The 21,521-nt window shown below is 37.9% G+C and overlaps 2 protein-coding genes across 2 annotated transcripts in view; one reads left to right on the top strand and one right to left on the bottom strand.

Annotated features, from left to right (window-relative positions):
* LOC117295912 (protein unc-13 homolog B-like) overlaps window positions 1-2,011 on the top strand; it is a 75,999-nt gene extending 73,988 nt beyond the window's left edge. Inside the window, exons 32-33 of the mRNA XM_033778702.1 lie at window positions 76-235; window positions 661-2,011. Of these exons, the coding sequence (XP_033634593.1) occupies window positions 76-235; window positions 661-946 (446 nt within the window). The 3' untranslated portion in view covers window positions 947-2,011. The remainder of the gene's footprint in view (window positions 1-75; window positions 236-660) is intronic.
* Window positions 2,012-14,511: 12,500 nt separating this feature from the next.
* LOC117296136 (DET1- and DDB1-associated protein 1-like) lies at window positions 14,512-20,510 on the bottom strand. The gene is made up of 5 exons (XM_033779012.1): window positions 20,100-20,510; window positions 18,599-18,682; window positions 17,989-18,040; window positions 15,985-16,046; window positions 14,512-15,038 (listed from the first exon to the last, which is right to left on the bottom strand). The coding sequence occupies exons 1-5, from the start codon at window positions 20,100-20,102 to the stop codon at window positions 14,934-14,936; spliced, it is 306 nt and encodes a 101-aa protein (XP_033634903.1). The 5' UTR covers window positions 20,103-20,510; the 3' UTR covers window positions 14,512-14,933.
* Window positions 20,511-21,521: the final 1,011 nt, after the last annotated feature.

Raw genomic sequence — 21,521 nt, 5'->3', positions numbered from 1 at the left:
ATATTTTTCGTTAACATATTTGTTCAGGGGTACTAGTCAGAAGCCAGTATTAATTTACTGCATTTTTGTTTTCAGTGGTTGCCGCTAATGATCTGAAGTGGCAGACTACCAGTATGTTCCGGCCGTTTGTTGAAGTGTACATGATTGGACCCCACCTGAACGACAAACGACGCAAGCACAGCACCAAGTCAAAAGGAAACAACTGGGCCCCGAAATACAATGAAACATTCCAATTGTGAGTTTTGGGCCAAACTTGTCTGTACGTTCCTTTACTAGATGCACAGCTTGAAGGAATTATTGATGTGTTAAAATCTTTTGCAGTGCTTTAGATGCAAAAGGCAGTAATAAATTTAAGTTTTCTTTGGAAAGTTTGATAAAAGTATTGACTGATGGCAGTTTTGAATCACATAGGAAAAGAACAAATATCTTTAGAGCAATTTTAACAAAGTAAAACTGAAGATGAGCAGAGTAAACTCTTTGAAACGTCAAGACCACACCAGCTCTTCTCTGAGCCAACACTTCTCCCAAAAGAATTGTATACTTAGTACCCACAAGTCTACTACTGTAGTTTTTTTTTTTTTCGATCAGTGTTAGACAAGAAATGTTGATGGCCAAAAAAAGTTGATTTGTTTGTTCTTTGTTTCTTTTTCCCCCATCCAGCATTCTGGGTAATGAGGATGAGCCAGATGCATACGAGCTTCACATCTGTGTCAAGGATTACTGCTTTGCTCGCGAGGACCGTTTGATTGGAATCAGTGTTATGCAGCTGCGGGACATTGTTGAGTGCGGTAGCTGTGCCTGCTGGTGCGCGCTAGGCCGCAAACTCCACGTGGACGACACCGGCGGAACAATACTGCGCATTTTGTCGCAACGGACAAATGACGAAGTTGCCCGTGAGTTTGTGCGCCTCAAGTCTGAGAGGAGATCCGAAGGAGGTGAAGGTTGAAGCCTCGACCCACGGCTCTGCTGGGGAGCCCATTTCATGAGCTGCCATCATTTTAACATAAAGTGCCTCCTTTCCAAGATTAAAAACAAAAAAAATAATACAGAAGGAAATAACAACTGAAACCAAATCAATCCTTGATTCAGCTTTTTTTTCTTTCCTCGTTGGAAAATAAATGTTTATAACTGTCGCACTTCAGGGATGTAGTTGAAAAGGCTCCGATTGTAGTAGGCACCAATTGACCGAGACTGGCTCCCAGAATCATCACCGCACATAGAGTATAATCCACAGGATCAAACACAGCTGGCACCAGAGAAGGGGACCAGGGAATGGGACCAGGGAAGGTGACTTTTGTACAGCTACGCAGTATCTTTCCAAACCTTCATCAAGGCAGTGTTTTTTGTGTCTCTCCTTCACCGATGTTCGTAGTTGCTACATGTACATCTTTTTATCGGTGATTTAATCAAACAAATTTGTCACATAATTCTTTGTTGTATCTTGTTTTCTTTCTAAGTATTGCTCTATTTTCAAAACCAACCCGCAGTAGTGTTATCTCTGTTGATCAAAGCACTACTTTTATTTTAGTCACTTAATATTTGTCATAACACAACAGAAATAAGCCGTAATAGACCGATCCATTATATAGCCAGGGGTGGAGCTATACTTGAGATAAACTTGAGGTACATCTCTTGTTTGCCAAGAGTTGGGCCTAGAGTCGGCACTTTACTCTTATGGTGGCAACTTGTTTAACTTTTGAATTGGAAATTTAACATGTCAGAATTTTGTCGGATTTTGGGGCGCAGATAAGATAAATCACAGTTTGTGATTGGTCACGGGTTGTGATTGGTCAGTGCATTTAGGGTGGGGGGAGGGGGTGTAGGAGCTTAATGGATTGGTCTATTCAGTTTTTAGGAATCTTTAACAACTTGTTCATTGGGAAACATAGAGTATTGGGTCCGTTGCATTATGACATGTATGTATGCATGAGCTTTGCTCCTTTTATATTTGCAGGCAAGTGTTAACATTTAGAGACATTCACGGCGCAGTCCAGTGGACAACTCCGTTGAGCCCCCCCCCCCCCCCCCCCCCATGATGATGACCACTCCCAAAAATCCCAAAATCCGACAAAAAAGTTTTGACATGATTAAAGTCCCATTTCAAAAGAACAAACAAGTTGCCGCCACTTTAAACAAAGTGCACTTTGCAACACTTGTGTCCGCCTACCCGTAAGCGATAGGCGTGGCCGTTGCTAGGCAGTGGATGGGCTTAACGGAGGAGTCTATTCCGAGGACAAAAAGCGTATAAAGGTTTGCCATGAGTTCGTTGATCTTCAGCAATCTGTTACATCGTTGTTCGATTTTCAAAATCATTCCTCAAGTTATTTTCTGAAAATAAGGTTTTAGAGTGAAGCTACCACACTGCGTCTAGGTTTGATGTAAAGCCGCGATCCTATTTATTTCCATTTTCTTGTGCAACCTGAAAAGCTGTTTTGTATATTAGTACAGTTGCATGAACTTAAATTATTCTATTTGCAGATTTGCATTATAATCATAGGAGAAAATATATAATAATTGTACAAAAAAGAAAAAAAAGAAAAAATATCCGAAGCGGATGTTATCTTCTTTTGCACAAATTTATTGTGATTTCTGTGTTGGATACATCTTTGTGTTTTTTTTTACCAAGTGCAATTTTGATTACAAATAAATGCTTGATTGGCTTTTAATATGGTGCACTCTATCAGCTGAGAAGCGACAATTTTTTATTTTTTTTTCTTCTGTCGTGTTAATCCGCCATCTCTATCTGAACGTTTTTTCTCAAATTGTAATCACATTTATATTTGTTACTACGTAACCACAATTAGACAAAATAATTCATTGATTTCTGAAGAAAAAATTACGATAATTAATAAAGGTTTTTTGATACAAACGTTGCAGTTGATACAAGAAAAAAAAAATAGAAAAAACTTTTGATAATAATAGTACTAATTGATAACATTTGTTCATGAAATACAATTAAATAAATAAATAAACGTGACTCCCTTGAGTAGACACATACTTTGTTTTTGAATTCACATATCCTTTTGTGATACTGTAAAGTTATTGCATTCAATTTAATCTAACCTTTTTATACGTACAATTGTTAATATATGAATAACTAGGAATCATTGTCTACCTATATTTCTAATTGTATACCACACGCATAGTTCCGTGTCATTTGATTGGTGGAAAATGCGTCATGTGTTCTCTCGTTGCACAACACACTTTTACGCACATATCCTGTTTGCCATTTTGGGAGTGGAAATATTTGATGCTCATTTTGCGGAGGTGCGTTCTTCATCTGCAAGGGGACCATATTTAATATAGGAGTCATATATGGAATGTTATAGGATTCTTTGGCTGCGTTATAGGATGCGTTGTTTCAAAACTGATCGTTTCCCTGTCCATTTCACCCATCGAGGCAAGGTCCTGGAACGCTGGCAAAATGTTTTAACATAGTGGGTGCCGGATGAGTTTCCACCACTGTTAATGTGAAACACATTTCAAATGACAAAGATGTTTGAGTGGGTTATATAAAACAAATATTAAAACAACATTAATAGAAAAATAGCAGCAGGAATAATTCTGTTTAAACTCTGCTCACTATTGTCTTGGCTTCTGGCTCTGGCGTGGGCTTCTTCATTAATTTTGGAAGCCAATGCATCTTGCAATTTGTTTCCAATGTCAAACAGAGCCTGGAGTCGGAGCATGGTGCCTAAGTCAAGGTTTAGAAAAGGTCCCATCTATAACTAAGAGAATCACTTGTGTCCAAAGACCCTGTAATACTTCCCCTAAAGAGTTCCTCATGAACATAAATATTGAGGTCTGAGGGCCTTTTGGGTTTATGATGTAATATTTTGTAGCAATAATTTCATGTTCACTCCTTTCTTTGTACAGATCCCTCATGTTTGTGTGTCCCATGTATTTTGAAAAAGGTTGCATTTCAGACGTGGTTGGTTAAATTTAAGTTGGGAGTCTGATTTTGTTTCTGGTTTGTTTGGGGTTTTTTTCCCCTCTTTTTTTCTTCCTGTGTTGTCAAGTCACAACATTCTTTCAGATCAAAATAAGTTTGTAATTAAAGAGAAGACAGCCAGGGTTGGAGGGGGTGTGAAGGATAACTTGCTATTTTAGCCATGGGGACTTTTTTCTTATGAACGATAACGCACTTTGGCAAATACAGTGTAAAAAGGATAAATCCAAAGAAGGATTTTACTTGCCGGTGTACTATTATGTTAATTGCACTTAAAGACTAACTAAATTGCATACAAAACTTTAAGAGCTTTCAAAGCAACAACCATTTCATTAGATGCAGAAAAAGAAAAAAAATGAGTTCATGAACTCATTGGCTAACTTGCTTGAGTACGATGACATTGCTGTGTCTACTTATACATCTTCAACAGAGTATGTATAACAAGCCAGATTCACACTTCAGTTTGATAAACTGAGAAGAGCGTTCCCTGGGCTCTTGCTTGCTTGTTGCAGCCATGCTTGTACCCTCTAGTAAAAAAAAAACTCTTATCAAGAAACGCTGATAGTTGCACAAGGCTATAAGATTATTTAATGGGCTCATACACTGAAAACGTTTTCCCAGAACTAGTTGTAGAGTGTCCACAATTTCATTTTGATGGGGAAAAACTACAGAGAAAAAAGTTAACATGATATGTGTATGATGCAAAGTCTTGGGTGTTTTCTTAGCAAAGCGGTCCAGATCGCACCAACCACCATTCTCATTTACTGCATCAATATTTCATAGATTTGTACGGCTAGTCTACGCTTAACGTAGTGTGCATTACGCAATGCTAGATGTATTTGAATGCATAAACCACCGGTTGATTTGCTCTTATTATTATTATTATTTTTTTTTACTTTGATTGAGAGAAAATGTAAATGAGTTGTCAGGATTGTAAAATGAGAAAGTTATAGTTATGTTGTATTATAAATATGCAAAGGTCTGAAGTGGTGTGTATATTATTATATATAAGGACAATGCAAAGGTTATTCAGAGTTTAAGAAAAATCATTCTATATTATAGTGTACATTTTTTCAGAAAATATTTAAATATGACCAAATTGTTCAATTTGGTTTTTCTTTTTCCTTTTCAATTGGTTTAAAGAAGACAAGTCTGGTAACGGACTCTACATCTGCTCACCTGATGTGAAGTAGTGGGTTGTGGTCTTCATGTTTGCCTACCGGACCATAACGCCCACCATTATCTCAGATTTGTTGAAAGACTTAAGGGCCAAATGTAAAAATAAAAGTAGTTTCTTCCTTTCATACTAATGTAGACACTAGATCTAGAGATGTCCTTCGTACACAATAAAGGTGCTAAAAAGGTGTTATTTTACATCAATTCTCTGTGAAAAAAAGCAGCAACATGTCGTTGGTATCAAATGGTGAATTGACCAGGGCCAAATTTCATCGAGCTTTTTTATCACAACATTTAGCTAAGCACATCAAACCTTTGCTTACCAGACAGAACAATGTTACCAGCCAAAATGATTTTCCTCATGTACCATCTGTTAGCACATCTGTTAAGCAGTATTTGCTGCTTAGCAGCTCTATGAAATTCAACCCAGGTAGTTGTTAAACTAATTATTAAACAGGCTTTGTTGTCAATTATTGGTAAATTGTCATGATGTTAAACGGCCCTCAAAGTATTTCCAAGAATCATGTGCAATACAAATTATCGAACCATCAAACAAAAGTTGTGAAAGAAAGAATGTAAGTTTTTTTACAAATTATCAAGGCATACAAAATTATCAGATAAGGGCCTTTTCCCCACCTCATTGTACCGGATGCCTCCAACATCGGATTATGATTGTATCAGTTTTGATTTAAAACCACCATTCCTCTCAGCAAATTTGCTCTATGCTAGCAGAATATTATTACAAAATCTACGGGAGTCTTAAATGATTTAAAAACTGTTTTTTTTATCTTTGAAATCTGACCAATGAGAATGTATAATAATGTAATTACAAATCTGCAAATCAAAATGTTTTAAAATATTAAAGTCTTACAAATTGAGGCCTATAATTGACAAGCATCTTTTGAGGAACAAAACTATTCGGTACAATTTTTATTTAATTTTGTACAATTAAGTCTTGTACCCCACCTCCTCACCGCCACCACTAAATGATGTTGGTGTTATTATTTGATGTCCATAACTCAGTACTGGTTAGCTACACTGACTGACGCCAAAACAGTATGTTTCGGATTTTTGTCAGGTGTCAGAAAGTTTCTGGCTTGGTATAACCTTTAATCAGAACAGAGCCTATATTTGTTGTTTTAGTGGAATTTTGTGATTAAGCATTTTTATTTCAATTTGTTTCACTAAAATAGCACCTTAATAAGCTTTTTGCATCAGGATAATTTCACATTCCTTTGGCTGTAAAATCTGTTATGACTTCTTTTTGTCAAAAACACTGGTTAATGTCTATGTGAAGGAATATGTTTCTTGCAAAAGATATTGTTTTTGCAAGTTCCAGATGCAAGCCCAACTTATAAAAGCCCATGTCCCAATGCGCATAATCAGTGCGCAACTGGGCGAAATCCAAGTTCAAGCAACACCCTTTGCTTTTTTGTTTTTATTTCGCTTTTGATCAATCGCATCCTTAAGCCCTGTTCTTACTTCATGTGAAAGCGAAGCAAATTTGTTTGCGTCACAATTAGAAATATTGTGCTATCGATTATTGCACAACCAACATTCGCTTCGCATTCGCTCTCACAGAAAAACTACATTGGACTCAAAACTAACGTCATCAATATTGCAATCGAAATCCTGGTTGCGCCATTTTTGGAGTCAATTTTCTGGTGCAATTGCATTGCATTTGTTTGGTCATGTGCGTGTGAAATTAGGTGCCTAACATCATTACACATTACATGCTATTTGATAACAACGTGGTAGACTGTGTGCAGACAGTAACAAACTTATGACTTCACGTCGGTTAAGGCGTCTTTACGCAAAATGCTGACATTCCTTGTTTGGAAGTTCCCTAAGTGTTAGAAAGGTTTTGATTATTTAAAGCAGTTGTCAATTACTTTCGTTTATAACTAGTGTATTGTAAAACAAAATCGGTTGCTTTCCTCGCATTAGAAACAAAGGTATGTTTTATTTGAAATTGAACTTAACCCTTAAATTTTAGTTTTGTAGCTATAATGCATTGCTGTTAACTCTACACTTGGCAAGGCAATGAAAAAGTCCCGGCCATATCTCGTTGGGCCCCCCTGCCCCCTTTCAATGTTGGTTCCAATTGCTGATTGTGTTCCGAGTTGTGTTCTGAGTTACAGTCAACATTGAGCGGGGGGGCGGGGGACAAATGTTTTGAATGTGAATGGGAAGTGCACAGGGAATCGTTGTATACAACGTTAGGAAAGGGTGGCCCAAGCACTTTGGGATTGTAGCTGTGCTAAAAAGTGGTCAAACTTGGAGTTTTATTTTAAACATGTATCTGCCGATACGTGTACATGATATGACCTTATACCTTTGCGTACAAAATCAAGATACAGTAGAGTTAACAGATAAAAATCTGGGTATCATTTTGTTTATGTTTAGGTATCATATTGTTCAATCACGACATGGCCTGCATGGTCACTCCCATCCCACACTGCAGGCAGTCTGTCCCACAATTCCTCTCATTTAATGGTTTATTTTTTTTGCTTTGTACATAAGAGTTTTAAGATGAGAAGGATGTGTCATTTTAAGAAAAATCTACACATATTTGTGATGTCGGTTTGAGCAGGGACAGTATTGTAAAAGTACATTATCAGAATTTATTCAATTTTACCGTGCTAGCTCATGGACCCTGCTCAGCTGAATTTGGTCTAGTTTATAACATAAATGGACGAGGACCATTCATGAACATTCATCCATGTAGTGTTATGGCAGGTATTATCTCCTTTTATGGTTAGTAACATTGTGTACTTAGCAGCGCCATGACAACAGTCTCCTCTTTTTTTTTGCTTAACAGATACGACAAACAAGAGAACATGTTGTTTTTGTTTAAATAAAGCCTGCACCTGCAGTTTTTCCAGCTAATTGAAACGATCGTAAGATTAACAGCCTCTGAAACACACTGCTGTACCTGATCTGTACAGCAGTTTTTCAAGAAAAGATGAGCTTACCTGTTGCTCAGTGTCTTGCTAAATGTCAAGTTGAAAACAAAGTATACTCAATGCTATAAATAAAAAACAACTCTAACTTGAGAATTTCCCCACATTTTGTAAACAGAACTGTTGAGAGAGTGGTTTTACTCTACTCAACAGCATCGAGATGAGCGTTTTGAATGACATGCTTTTGAGTCATAACAAGCATAAGTTTTTATTCCATCATTCTCCACACTTTGCCTAAGGTACCTATGTATATACACCGTTCACATTCAAATACTCAGTCTTTCTTAAGGAAATTGTTAAAAAGGGGGGACAAATGGGGGCTTTAAGGGGGGTGCATAATTTAAGAAAGGGGTTGGAACACCCATTGCTGAATCACGTTGGTGTCGGTATGTGTACTCATTTCTAAGCAATATTGTTACTTCACAGCCAAATATGGTTCTACTTCTCTGGTATTTATTGTATTATGACTGGAGTTGATAACTCAATAAAGAGACAAACCCAGATCAAGCTGATGGGAAGTCATTCTTGTTTATTTGTAAAAGTAACACATAGAACCTTTGTATTAATGGTTGTTGTACATGTACTCTAGTCTCATAGCCTTGTGTACTTTTTTAATTTTAGCCTGAAAAGTGTATTGTAAACTTTGCAATTTGTGCCTGAAAAAGTGTACAAGGCTATAGCCTTGTGAACCTTGCATTTTTGCCTGAAAAAGTGTACAAGGCTATAGCCTTGTGAACTTTGCAATTTGTGCCTGAAAAAGTGTACAAGGCTATAGCCTTGTGAACTTTGCAATTTGTGCCTGAAAAAGTGTACAAGGCTATAGCCTTGTGAACTTTGCAATTTTTGCCTTGCGAACTTTGCAATTTTTGCCTGAAAAAGTGTACAAGTGAACTTTGCAATTTTTGCCTGAAAAGTGTATTGTAAACTTTGCAATTTGTGCCTGAAAAAGTGTACAAGGCTATAGCCTTGTGAACTTTGCAATTTTTGCCTGAAAAGTGTACAAGGCTATAACCTTGTGAACTTTGCAATTTTTGCCTGAAAAGTGTACAAGGCTATAGCCTTGTGAACTTTGCAATTTTTGCCTGAAAAGTGTATTGTAAACTTTGCAATTTGTGCCTGAAAAAGTGTACAAGGCTATAGCCTTGTGAACTTTGCAATTTTTGCCTGAAAAGTGTACAAGGCTATAACCTTGTGAACTTTGCAATTTTTGCCTGAAAAGTGTACAAGGCTATAGCCTTGTGAACTTTGCAATTTTTGCCTGAAAAGTGTACAAGGCTATAGCCTTGTGAACTTTGCATTTTTGCCTGAAAAAGTGTACAAGGCTATAGCCTTGTGAACTTTGCAATTTTTGCCTGAAAAGTGTACAAGGCTATAGCCTTGTGAACTTTGCAATTTTTGCCTGAAAAGTGTACAAGGCTATAGCCTTGTGAACTTTGCATTTTTGCCTGAAAAAGTGTACAAGGCTATAGCCTTGTGAACTTTGCAATTTTTGCCTGAAAAGTGTACAAGGCTATAGCCTTGTGAACTTTGCAATTTTTGCCTGAAAAAGTGTACAAGGCTATAGCCTTGTGAACTTTGCAATTTTTGCCTGAAAAAGTGTACAAGTGAACTTTGCATTTTGTGCCTGAAAAAGTGTACAAGGCTATAGCCTTGTGAACTTTGCAATTTTTTGCCTGAAAAGTGTATTGTAAACTTTGCAATTTGTGCCTGAAAAAGTGTACAAGGCTATAGCCTTGTGAACTTTGCAATTTTTGCCTGAAAAGTGTACAAGGCTATAACCTTGTGAACTTTGCAATTTTTGCCTGAAAAGTGTACAAGGCGATAGCCTTGTGAACTTTGCCAATTTTTGCCTGAAAAAGTGTACAAGGCTATAGCCTTGTGAACTTTGCAATTTTTGCCTGAAAAGTGTACAAGGCTATAGCCTTGTGAACTTTGCAATTTTTGCCTGAAAAGTGTACAAGGCTATAGCCTTGTGAACTTTGCAATTTTTGCCTTGCGAACTTTGCAATTTTTGCCTGAAAAAGTGTACAAGTGAACTTTGCAATTTTTGCCTGAAAAGTGTATTGTAAACTTTGCAATTTGTGCCTGAAAAAGTGTACAAGGCTATAGCCTTGTGAACTTTGCAATTTTTGCCTGAAAAGTGTACAAGGCTATAACCTTGTGAACTTTGCAATTTTTGCCTGAAAAGTGTACAAGGCTATAGCCTTGTGAACTTTGCAATTTTTTGCCTGAAAAAGTGTACAAGTGAACTTTGCATTTTGTGCCTGAAAAAGTGTACAAGGCTATAGCCTTGTGAACTTTGCAATTTTTTGCCTGAAAAGTGTATTGTAAACTTTGCAATTTGTGCCTGAAAAAGTGTACAAGGCTATAGCCTTGTGAACTTTGCAATTTTTGCCTGAAAAGTGTACAAGGCTATAACCTTGTGAACTTTGCAATTTTTGCCTGAAAAGTGTACAAGGCTATAGCCTTGTGAACTTTGCAATTTTTGCCTGAAAAAGTGTACAAGGCTATAGCCTTGTGAACTTTGCAATTTTTGCCTGAAAAGTGTACAAGGCTATAGCCTTGTGAACTTTGCAATTTTTGCCTGAAAAGTGTATTGTAAACTTTGCAATTTGTGCCTGAAAAAGTGTACAAGGCTATAGCCTTGTGAAATTTGCAATTTTTGCCTGAAAAGTGTACAAGGCTATAGCCTTGTGAACTTTGCAATTTTTGCCTGAAAAGTGAACCTTGCATTTTTGCCTGAAAAAGTGTACAAGGCTATAGCCTTGTGAACTTTGCAATTTGTGCCTGAAAAAGTGTACAAGGCTATAGCCTTGTGAACTTTGCAATTTGTGAACCTTGTGAGCCTTGTGAACCTTGCATTTTTTGCCTGAAAATTGTACAAGGCTATAGCCTTGTGAACTTTGCAATTTTTGCCTGAAAAGTGTACAAGGCTATAGCCTTGTGAACTTTGCAATTTTTGCCTGAAAAGTGTACAAGGCTATAGCCTTGTGAACTTTGCAATTTTTGCCTGAAAAGTGTACAAGGCTATAGCCTTGTGAACTTTGCATTTTTGCCTGAAAAAGTGTACAAGGCTATAGCCTTGTGAACTTTGCAATTTTTGCCTGAAAAGTGTACAAGGCTATAGCCTTGTGAACTTTGCATTTTTGCCTGAAAAAGTGTACAAGGCTATAGCCTTGTGAACTTTGCAATTTTTGCCTGAAAAGTGTACAAGGCTATAGCCTTGTGAACTTTGCAATTTTTTGCCTGAAAAAGTGTACAAGTGAACTTTGCATTTTGTGCCTGAAAAGTGTATTGTAAACTTTGCAATTTGTGCCTGAAAAAGTGTACAAGGCTATAGCCTTGTGAACTTTGCAATTTTTGCCTGAAAAGTGTACAAGGCTATAACCTTGTGAACTTTGCAATTTTTGCCTGAAAAGTGTACAAGGCTATAGCCTTGTGAACTTTGCAATTTTTGCCTGAAAAAGTGTACAAGGCTATAGCCTTGTGAACTTTGCAATTTTTGCCTGAAAAGTGTACAAGGCTATAGCCTTGTGAACTTTGCAATTTTTGCCTGAAAAGTGTATTGTAAACTTTGCAATTTGTGCCTGAAAAAGTGTACAAGGCTATAGCCTTGTGAAATTTGCAATTTTTGCCTGAAAAGTGTACAAGGCTATAGCCTTGTGAACTTTGCAGTTTTTGCCTGAAAAGTGAACCTTGCATTTTTGCCTGAAAAAGTGTACAAGGCTATAGCCTTGTGAACTTTGCAATTTGTGAACCTTGTGAGCCTTGTGAACCTTGCATTTTTGCCTGAAAAAGTGTACAAGGCTATAGCCTTGTGAACTTTGCAATTTGTGCCTGAAAAAGTGTACAAGGCTATAGCCTTGTGAACTTTGCAATTTGTGCCTGAAAAAGTGTACAAGGCTATAGCCTTGTGAACTTTGCAATTTTTGCCTTGCGAACTTTGCAATTTTTGCCTGAAAAAGTGTACAAGGCTATAGCCTTGTGAACTTTGCAATTTTTGCCTGAAAAGTGTACAAGGCTATAGCCTTGTGAACTTTGCATTTTTGCCTGAAAAAGTGTACAAGGCTATAGCCTTGTGAACTTTGCAATTTTTGCCTGAAAAGTGTACAAGGCTTATTTATAAGTCTTGTGAACTTTGCAATTTTTGCCTGAAAAGTGTACAAGGCTATATATAGCCTTGTGAACTTTGTAATTTTTGACTGAAAAAGTGAACCTTGCAAGTTTTGCCTGAAAAAGTGTACAAGGCTATATATAAAGCCTTGTGAAGTTTGGAATTTTTGTCTAAAAAGTGTACTGAGCAATTTTTGCCTGAAAAGTGTACAAGGCTATATATAGCCTTGTGTACTTATCAACTTTGGGCTAAAATGGAAATCACAATGGGTGTTACTCTTGCATTTTCGTCACAATCTGACTAACAAAGTGATAAAATAACAAGGGGGTAAAGCCTTGCATTTTTAGCAAAATTTACCAGAATTTGATAAAATCACAAGAGGTAAGCCTTGCATTTTTATCAAAGATTTCCATAAATTTGATGAAATCACATGGGGTACCCCTTGCATTTTTGTCAAAAAAGGACCAAAATTTGATAAAATTCACAAGGGGTAAGCCTTGCATTTTTATCAGAATTGGTCCAAAAATTGATAAAATCCCAAAGATTTTCCTAGTAGAAGTACACCTCACCAGAGGACCATTCCTTTGCCCCCTCAACACAAAGTCCAAGACCTGAAAGCAAACTAGACAAAACTTCAAGACAAAATAAACTGACTCTATATTGACCAACAACAACTTCCTTATTAAGTGTTCCAGTAAACTGGAACACCTTTAATTTTAGTTCTATACTGAGGATTTTCAATTATAGACCCTTATCACGGTGTGGCCATCTTGATTTTACTCCATTCCAACTCATTGTAACCAAACTGAGGCTGGACGAAATAATAGTCTGGTGCCATGTTTGCGCAATGAATGTTAGCATTCATTGCTGTTATGGAAACAGGGGTGGATTTCACAAAGAGTTAGGACTAGTCTTATCTCGAGTTAGGACGAGTTACGTGTCCTAACTTAGAACTAGCTGTACGTTTTTCATATCTCTTAGGACTAGTCCTAAGTTAGGACTAGTCCTAAGTTAGGACTAGTCCTAACTCTTTGTGAAATCGACCCCTGGGAACATGATCAAGATGGTGGCAGCGTGTCAAGGGTCTATAGCCACAGCCAAAACAATTATTGGTTTCAACTTTGAGATATTCTCCTCCAAACTGCTTACATTCATTCTGATAATCTAAGATTATTGCAATAACTTGAGACGTTCTATACAACTAATATCTTACAATGAAGTCTACTCACACATTGTGGCCTTTACTGCGCGAATTTCCATTTCATAGCACCGCTAACCATAAGCATACAGAAGGACTATGCTTCTGGTGCTTACTGTATGAAAATGGATGACGCAACAATGCATAGCCATGGCGTACGTGCAAGCTGGCCCCCTAGTTTTCTTGCAACTCCCCAAAAGATTCTGCTTTGCGGACACGCTTGTTAAAATCTTTTTACCGCTACGGCAGTTAACATGCGCAATTCAAAATGCTTATGAATGACACAATTCCAGTTTTGTTCAAGTGAGCATGAATGGTCACCCATGGGAGTGAGGTTGCCCTGAAGAGACATCATGCCCGTATTATGGCTCAGTGTATTAGCATGAATGGTCACCCATGGGAGTGAGGTTGCCCTGAAGAGACATCGCACCCGTATTATGGCTCAGTTCATTAGCAATTAACATCATTTACATTGGTAGATCAAATAAAACCATAGAAATAGAACCCAGATAATGCTGAGTGTTTCTTTGTGCCTGCGGTTTTGTTGTGAGACCATTTTTATGGACGCTGTACGCCATTTTTTTACGCATGCACAAAGATGTCACATTGACCATCGAAAACACTAGAAACGGTTTATGTGCGATGCAATCTTGCCATTTTGCCATACATGCGTGTCACGTGATGCTCATTTTGCCATCCATCCTTGTCACCCGATGATAATTTTGCCATAAATGTTTGTCGTGATATCGGGGTGTCACGACCACAGACGACACAGAGGGCGGCCGAGCTCAGCAGTCTCCGGGTTCTTTTTCTATGAATAAAACACATCCCCCATCTTGGACCGGTTCCCTGCCTGCCAGCATTATCATTCAGCAATTAGTCTATACAAGAACCCTACTATTTACAAGTTGCAGCAATGCCATCAACAAACTTAATGACAGCAACATATGGACATCGGGGTTGTTTTCCAACAACGCCAGGCCTTGAATACACAGCAGGCCTGATACTTCACGGAGGCAACGAAGGCAATTGCCTCCATGCTCCCTGGTCATTGCTTTGGTGCCCTTGAAATGCTGCAGTATAAATTCACAATTTCCTCATAGGGTGCCCTTGCTACCAAAGATAAAAATAATAAAATGCCTTGGTGCCCTGTCCCTTTAGAAAATTGAAGCATACAGGCCTGCCACAGCAATTGGCGTAGTGCCCTGAGCTTTTGCCGCGGTGCCTTTTGCAGAGTTCCAATAAAAATTACAATTTTTCATAATAGAAGTGCCCCTGTACTCGGGGGAAAATTACCACCTCTTCAAGAACGAAACTCAATGCTTGTTATGCCATACTAGGTCCTTGGGACTTGAGGACACGTGAATTGTCCGTGCCCCTTACCAAGGGGAAAATTGTCCGTGCCCCTTCAAGAATGAAGCTAAAGACATACTCTTTAAATTGAGGACACGTGAATCCAAGATGGCATAAATAAGAGTTAATTGTAAAGATTACCTATAAATATATTATATATACAGAGATGAAAGACCTCACTCAGCCGCAGTTCCCGGGATTGGAATCTAGCCTGGGTATCTTGCGCGCGGGGGAAGTGTCGGACTCCATGTTTGCGCTTGATGTGTCTCGCTTCTTTTGGTTATTCTAAGGAAATAAGAATGACAACAAAATAATAAGATTTACTGATACAACCCTGAGGCGCTTTAAAACATTAAAAGCATGCAAATAACAAAATAGAATGAATTTAAAAAGATGTATGTAACCCTAAACAACACTGAGAAAAATGACCATTGTGGTACACACATTTTAACAAGTTAAAACAGCAAAGAGTTTTTAAAAGATCCAAAACACAATACATTCACCATCGATTTTTATCAAAAGTAACCTATAGACCTAAACAAATAAAATAAATACTCGCACTAAACCAATCACAAGGCAGAATCTAAGCATGGGGTGTTATCGAACATAGAATGCACACGTACGTAAATGTGTACAGCAGGATTGCTTTACTTCAAAGATGAAGAGAGTACACGTACACGTAGGAGGCTTAAAGGCAGTGGACACTATTGGTAATCACTCAAAATAAATGTTAGCATAAAAATTTACTTGGTAACAAGTAATGGAGAGAGGTTGATGGTATAAAACATTACGAGAAACGGCTCCCTCTGAAGTGGAGTAGTTTTCTAGAAAGAAGTTATTTTCCACGAACTTGATTTCGAGACCTCAGATTTAGAATTTGAGGTATCGAAATCAAGCATCTGAAAGCACACAACTTTGTGTGACAAGGGTGTTTTTTCTTTCATTATTATCTCGCAGCTTCGACGACAGATTGAGCTCAAATTTTCACAGGTTTGTTGTTTTATGCATATGTTGAGATACAGCAAGTGAGAAGACTGGTCTTTGACAATTACCAATAGTGTCCAATGTCTTTAACAGTGGATCAGAGTTGAACGTACTCTTCCCAAACTGTTGTGCCATCCTCCTTCAATGCACAACCCTTAAAGGATGTGATATTTGCGGCTGAATGGAAAGTTCTGACTTCCAGAGAGAAAGAAATCCGACACCCTGGAGTCATAACAGATCATCTTACCTTCTTGTCCCATTGTTGATGAAGATATCGCAGCAGGATATTGGTCTTCTCTGTTGTGATGACTGCAATGACATTTACAATAATAAGAAATGATCAAATTAGAGAATTCTCATGGAGGGATATTTTCATTGCAAATCCGCCGCATGTGACAAACTGCCGCTTGTATGACAAACAAGGTTTTAGCCAGGATTTTGTAAAAGGGTGTAAAAATTTGCTGGTAATTTAAAAACTGAGCGTCCAAATTGTTCCATTACAATACCACACATGTTTATGACGAATAAAACAAGTTGTCCAAGTCTATGGCTTCTAAAAGACACCCACACACCCCTTGACTGCACTATGACTATGACATTGTGCGTAGTGCGTTATTGTGTAGCATGTCATAGCCAAGTTTCATCGCAGAGTGGTTTAGAGCACTGTCACGAGACTCAAACACTTTAATATAGGAGTCTTATATTATAGATAAAATATAGAATGCCATTGTTACCAAAATAATCAATCCCCACCCATTTGTTCAAATGAGGCAAGGTTGTGACACGGTGGAAAAGGTTTGTGTCTACATGGAATCAGCCGTATTATAGAAGGTTGTTTTTTTCTCGCTTTGTTTTTAATTTTAGTTGATTGTGGGGTGACTGAATTGTGAAGCCAATTACTATACTAGACAAGAGCCCAATGGAGAGAAGACGAGGAATGATGTTTCAGTTTTAGATGTGGGAGGAACACTCCAGAGAATTATTCCAGGGAAAATCCCACACAGTAAGGTAGGAGCAGAAAACCCAATCAACATAGTGCCCCAGTAAGATTCAAAACCGGGGTCCTAGGGGCTAGGTGGAAGGAGGGGACAACAGAGATGCCAACATTGAATTTTAAAAAAGAGTAGCATCTCCCAAATGTTAAAGGCGAGCGCATCTTGGGCTCCCTAAACCGATCTTTCTAATACTCTCTACAATGCTAATTAGCTCATTTTCAGGCATTGTTGTGAAATAACAATTACCTGTATGCATCAACAGAACAGCTACAAATGTTTATAATGGCCAGTGAAAAGAAACTTGAAAAAAAAAAACGATTTCCCTCATCTTCTGACTATGTTTCAAAAATAAATGTAACATAAAAAAGGGTGGCCTTACTTAAATGTAACATAAAAAAGGGTGGCCTTACTTAAATGTTTTTGTTTTAATGATCAGAAACGCAACAACAAGCTATTGGGAGAGTGAGGAGAGAAAAAAAAAAAAACGTGTCCGGATTTTGGGCAAAAAATACGTGTCCGTATTTTGGGCATTGTCTGGGCATTGTCTGGACATCGGCGCAACAATTACTGGTAGGAAAACATGGAAACTGTCTAGCTTAGACCTCACAGGCCACTCAGTTGAAGGGATTTTTGTTCAGAAGGTCTCCTTTTTTTGTCGCCATTATTTCGTACTTTTTTTGCCAAGCTTCGATAAAGTACATGTACAGCCAGTGGGGCACAATAATAGTGGATACATGAGGAATGAGGTTACTGTGACACGTTAGCTCACACACAACCTCATTCCCCACGCACGTGTGCACTATTCCCCCCATCGTGTAATAGAGATCAATGGGTACGATCTTGCAGAAATGCACTAGCGTAAAAAATGCACACTCAGCCGGCCAGCCAGCGGGGGAGGGCACGCAACAATCATGCCGTCGAGACACGTACATTGTTCGAGTGAATTCGCCGCTATTATTCAACACTGCGTTCTAAAATTTAAAGTGTTTTTTTCTTTTCTGTTACAATTGTTTTGATATCTTTCTTAATTTTTATTTCCACTTAATAGTTCATTAGTTGTTTGCATGTATTGTACGATTTAATAAAATTATATTGGCCGGCTTGTTTAGCGTGTTTTATTGAGTACTATCGTAGCGTCGTAGTCACGGCTCGAAATCGTATTTGCTACGCCCAAATCGTGTATGTTGGTATCTCTGGGACAAGGTACCCGCTAGGCTAACCCAACGGCACAAGTTGAGAGTACGAGTTGTTCTTACCTTGATCTGAAGGGTAATCTTTTGTTGGAAGATACACAGCTGGCTTTTTACTCTGAAAATTAAAAATAAAATTTAAGGAAATTATAAATCGAGTTGAGTGACAAGCTAAAAGAAGTCACTTAAAAGTAATGAAATAAAATGTGATCCCTCTGAAGCTTGAGTGTGATCCCTGGTTACACCACAGTTAGAGATTGTATTGTATGGCTTCTGACTAGGACCTCCGAATAAAGATATTGAAAAAATATGGAGACTGCCAACATTAGCACTTCATGTATTTTTCCCAGGAGTTGAGCACAAGTCAACTGATGTGAATTATTCGTAGCGAACTTGTGAAATCGAAATTCAAAAGTATGAACTGGGCTTAAAGGCACTGTACACGTTTAGTAATTGTCAAAGACCAGTGTTCTCACTTGCTGTATACCATCATTTAAGCATAAATTAACAAGCCTGTGATGTTTTGTACTATCAACAGCTCGATACCAAGTCAGTTTTCAAGTTAACATTTGTTTTGAGTAATTACCAAACGTGTCCCTTTAATGTGTACTACATGTATGCTCTATGGATTCTTTTATGGACAAATTATCTTCCTTTTAAAATGTAGTTTACTCACCGATCCTCTACTTCCATCACTGTGGAAGCGACTGAAGTTGTTCTCATTATGACTTGGTAAGCCCCTTAACATTTCACTGACACTCTGAAAGAATTAATAGACATGAGGAACAAAGATGAGAAAACTCACACCTTAGAGCCAAAAAAAAAGCAGAATGGTCAGTGTTGAATGTTGGTGTAGAATAGAAGTAGAACATGCATTTTTTTTTGGCTGAGAGCAGAGTTCATTGTCAGGATCCCTTCTTCAAGCTCTTATACCATGGAATATTCCTACATGCTTATATACTAATAGAACTACAAGGTTCGTTGCGCTATCGTCTCCTTGAACAACGAACCTCATTGACATTAGTTCTACCTACGTCATGGCTACTTCTAGAAACTATAACTGGGGAGCCTAATCATGCTGATAGTTTCTATGAAGCGGTCCTACTACTTGCCGTCAACTCGCCGACTTGCCGCAACTCGCCGTCAACTCATTTTCGTGCCGTCAACTCATTAAATTTACATGAAGAATTTATAAATGGGGCACGGAAGTGTTAAGTCTGGGCTAAACTACATTATTCTCATGGTCTTCAGTAAAAATTCATTCACAAAAACGACTTTGTGTTGATAAAAAAAAGTACCAGTCATTGACATCTTGGGCCAAGACTAATCAATGTGAAAAAGCAAGATGGCGGCCGACGGTTTTGCTGTTTCGAGATAATTTTTTCACAAGAAAAAAACTCAATTTTTGTTCCGAAATATGACCTAAAACTTTCGCGAATTCTCTTTGAGCTGATATTTTACAGTTCTATGCTTCTTTTGTGAATTTTAAATGTATATTGTAGGAGTTGACGGCGCAAGTGAGTTAACGGCGAGTTGACGGCAAGTAGTAGGACCCCTATGAAGTACTTCATGGCACTGTACCACACACATAATTCTGCTGTGTAAAACGTGTGACTCTACAAGTTTGTATGGCCCAATTTCATCAATGATTAACTAATCAAGATCCAGTAACTGGGGCGCTATGTTCCTTTTTTTAAAGTTTTGCTATTACCGGTGATCCTTTATTCGAAATTTTGCTATCATCAGTCATACTAGGTAGGAGTAGGCTATAACCGATAATGTCGAAATTTCGAAAAAAGGAATACAGCGCCCCAGTTACTAGAGTCCTACTCCTAGACTGGGTTATAACTAATCCTATCATGATTTCCAGATATTTAATTAACAACATTGTCATAATTTGAGATTGCATGCAGATATTCTGTTAAACCAAAATGCTGGATAGAACTTGGAAAAGGTTGTGGTACTTAATTTAGTGTCAACTAAATCAATTGTCTGTTTTTAGTTTGTTTCTCTGAGTCCGACTCTGAGTCTCTGATTACATTATTTTATTAATTAATCAAATGTGGCTCGGCAGTGGCTGTGTATTTATTACTATTTATATTTTATAATAATAATAATATCAGATAACTTCAATCACTTCATTACAACTAAACTGAACTGTACAGTAACTAACATACCATCTTGTTTTGTATACTTTTCTTGCACGGACCATGGAACACTTGCTAAGCAGAGAACACCAAACGATATGCCTCTAAGCTTTCTACTGCACACGACGTCTCACTCACACATGTCACAGGGGGAGTCGTCCAAATCAAAAAACACGGACGATCGAGGCAGCAACAGTCAGCAGTTGTAACTCAACAACCCGAAAACAGCTTCAATATTCTACTTTTTGGAAGAACAATGGCCACATAAAACGGACGATGATTTTCTATACAATGTTAAGCCTAATTGGTGTTCGTCGTTAGGGTAAACTAATTGCACACTTTCCTGGTTAATCTAACAGAAATAACATCAAGTTTACGCTACAATTTGGACGTGCATGGCTGAGCTGATTTTTGACATAGTCTTTTAACGCGCAAAATGTCGGCAGCGCATGCACACACACACTGGTCTTACACCACACTCTACACAGTGCAAAGACTAGACATTGCACATAATTTGACGGAGGGGGGCGGTATACACAAACGTGCACCCCGCGTGGTTTGCCCGGGTAAACCGGGGGTGGGCCCGGGGGTTGGCGTTAGGACTTTACACCAATGATATAATTTGAGATTAATATAATCAACTTAAATCCTGACTGGAAAAGAGAACGAAAAGAAAACGTGCTGTAGTAGTGCCTTTCCATCAATTTGACTCTCTGTGATGGAAAATCCTGGTATGGAAAAAAAAAAGTTTTGCGCTCACACAATTTTTGTTTCTCCTTGTTTTGCTTTTGAATAGTCCAAAATATATTCCATGACAAGATAATAGCAAACTATAGATAGGTTTGGCTCAGTGATTTCTTTTCCTGCTTTTCAACTCTGTGGGACCTTGGTTGGAATCCTGCGTCAGACTGTTAATAGCATTGAATTTGGATTGGGTTTTCAATACCTTTCTGTGTGGGTTTTTCCCAGCTGTGGGTTTCCTCCCACATCTTAAACTGAACATGTTTTGTGTGTATCCCCTACAAGGTTAACTTTGTTTAACATAAAAAGTGAAAGGGTACACCTATCATTGCATTACTTAAAGACAGAACAAACTAAAATAAGTCTCATATTTATTCAAATATAAATATAACAATAATCATAAAACACCCATACACCTGCAAGGGAACATAACATTCCACAAAACAACACACTTGTCTTCAATAATATTAAAATTTTATTTGCGACTTCTCCTCTTGATGTTATTACAATGTTGTAAAAATAAAATAACTAATAATAGAAATACTTTTGTTTGATGGTTGGTGATTCGAAGTCCATAATACCTGTTAAATACCATGCTTGACAAAATAAGTGCATTGAAAAATGTGTAGGGCCTGACAAAGTTAAATGTGACACTCCATGGTCAATTTCTTTGCTAAGCGAAAATTCAAAAGGACACCAGTCGCAACACTG

Source organism: Asterias rubens, chromosome 10 (assembly GCF_902459465.1).
Source record: "Asterias rubens chromosome 10, eAstRub1.3, whole genome shotgun sequence".
Taxonomy (NCBI): Eukaryota; Metazoa; Echinodermata; class Asteroidea; order Forcipulatida; family Asteriidae; genus Asterias; species Asterias rubens.
The sequence above is the reverse complement of the archived record's forward strand: the minus strand, read 5'-3'. Positions and strand labels throughout refer to the sequence as shown.

Coding starts and splice junctions, on each gene's coding strand:
- LOC117296136 (XM_033779012.1), bottom strand. Junction 16,047..17,988: donor AGATTACCCTTCAGATCAAG/GTAAGAACAACT, acceptor ATGTCATTGCAG/TCATCACAACAGAGAAGACC. Junction 15,039..15,984: donor ATCAACAATGGGACAAGAAG/GTAAGATGATCT, acceptor TTATTTCCTTAG/AATAACCAAAAGAAGCGAGA.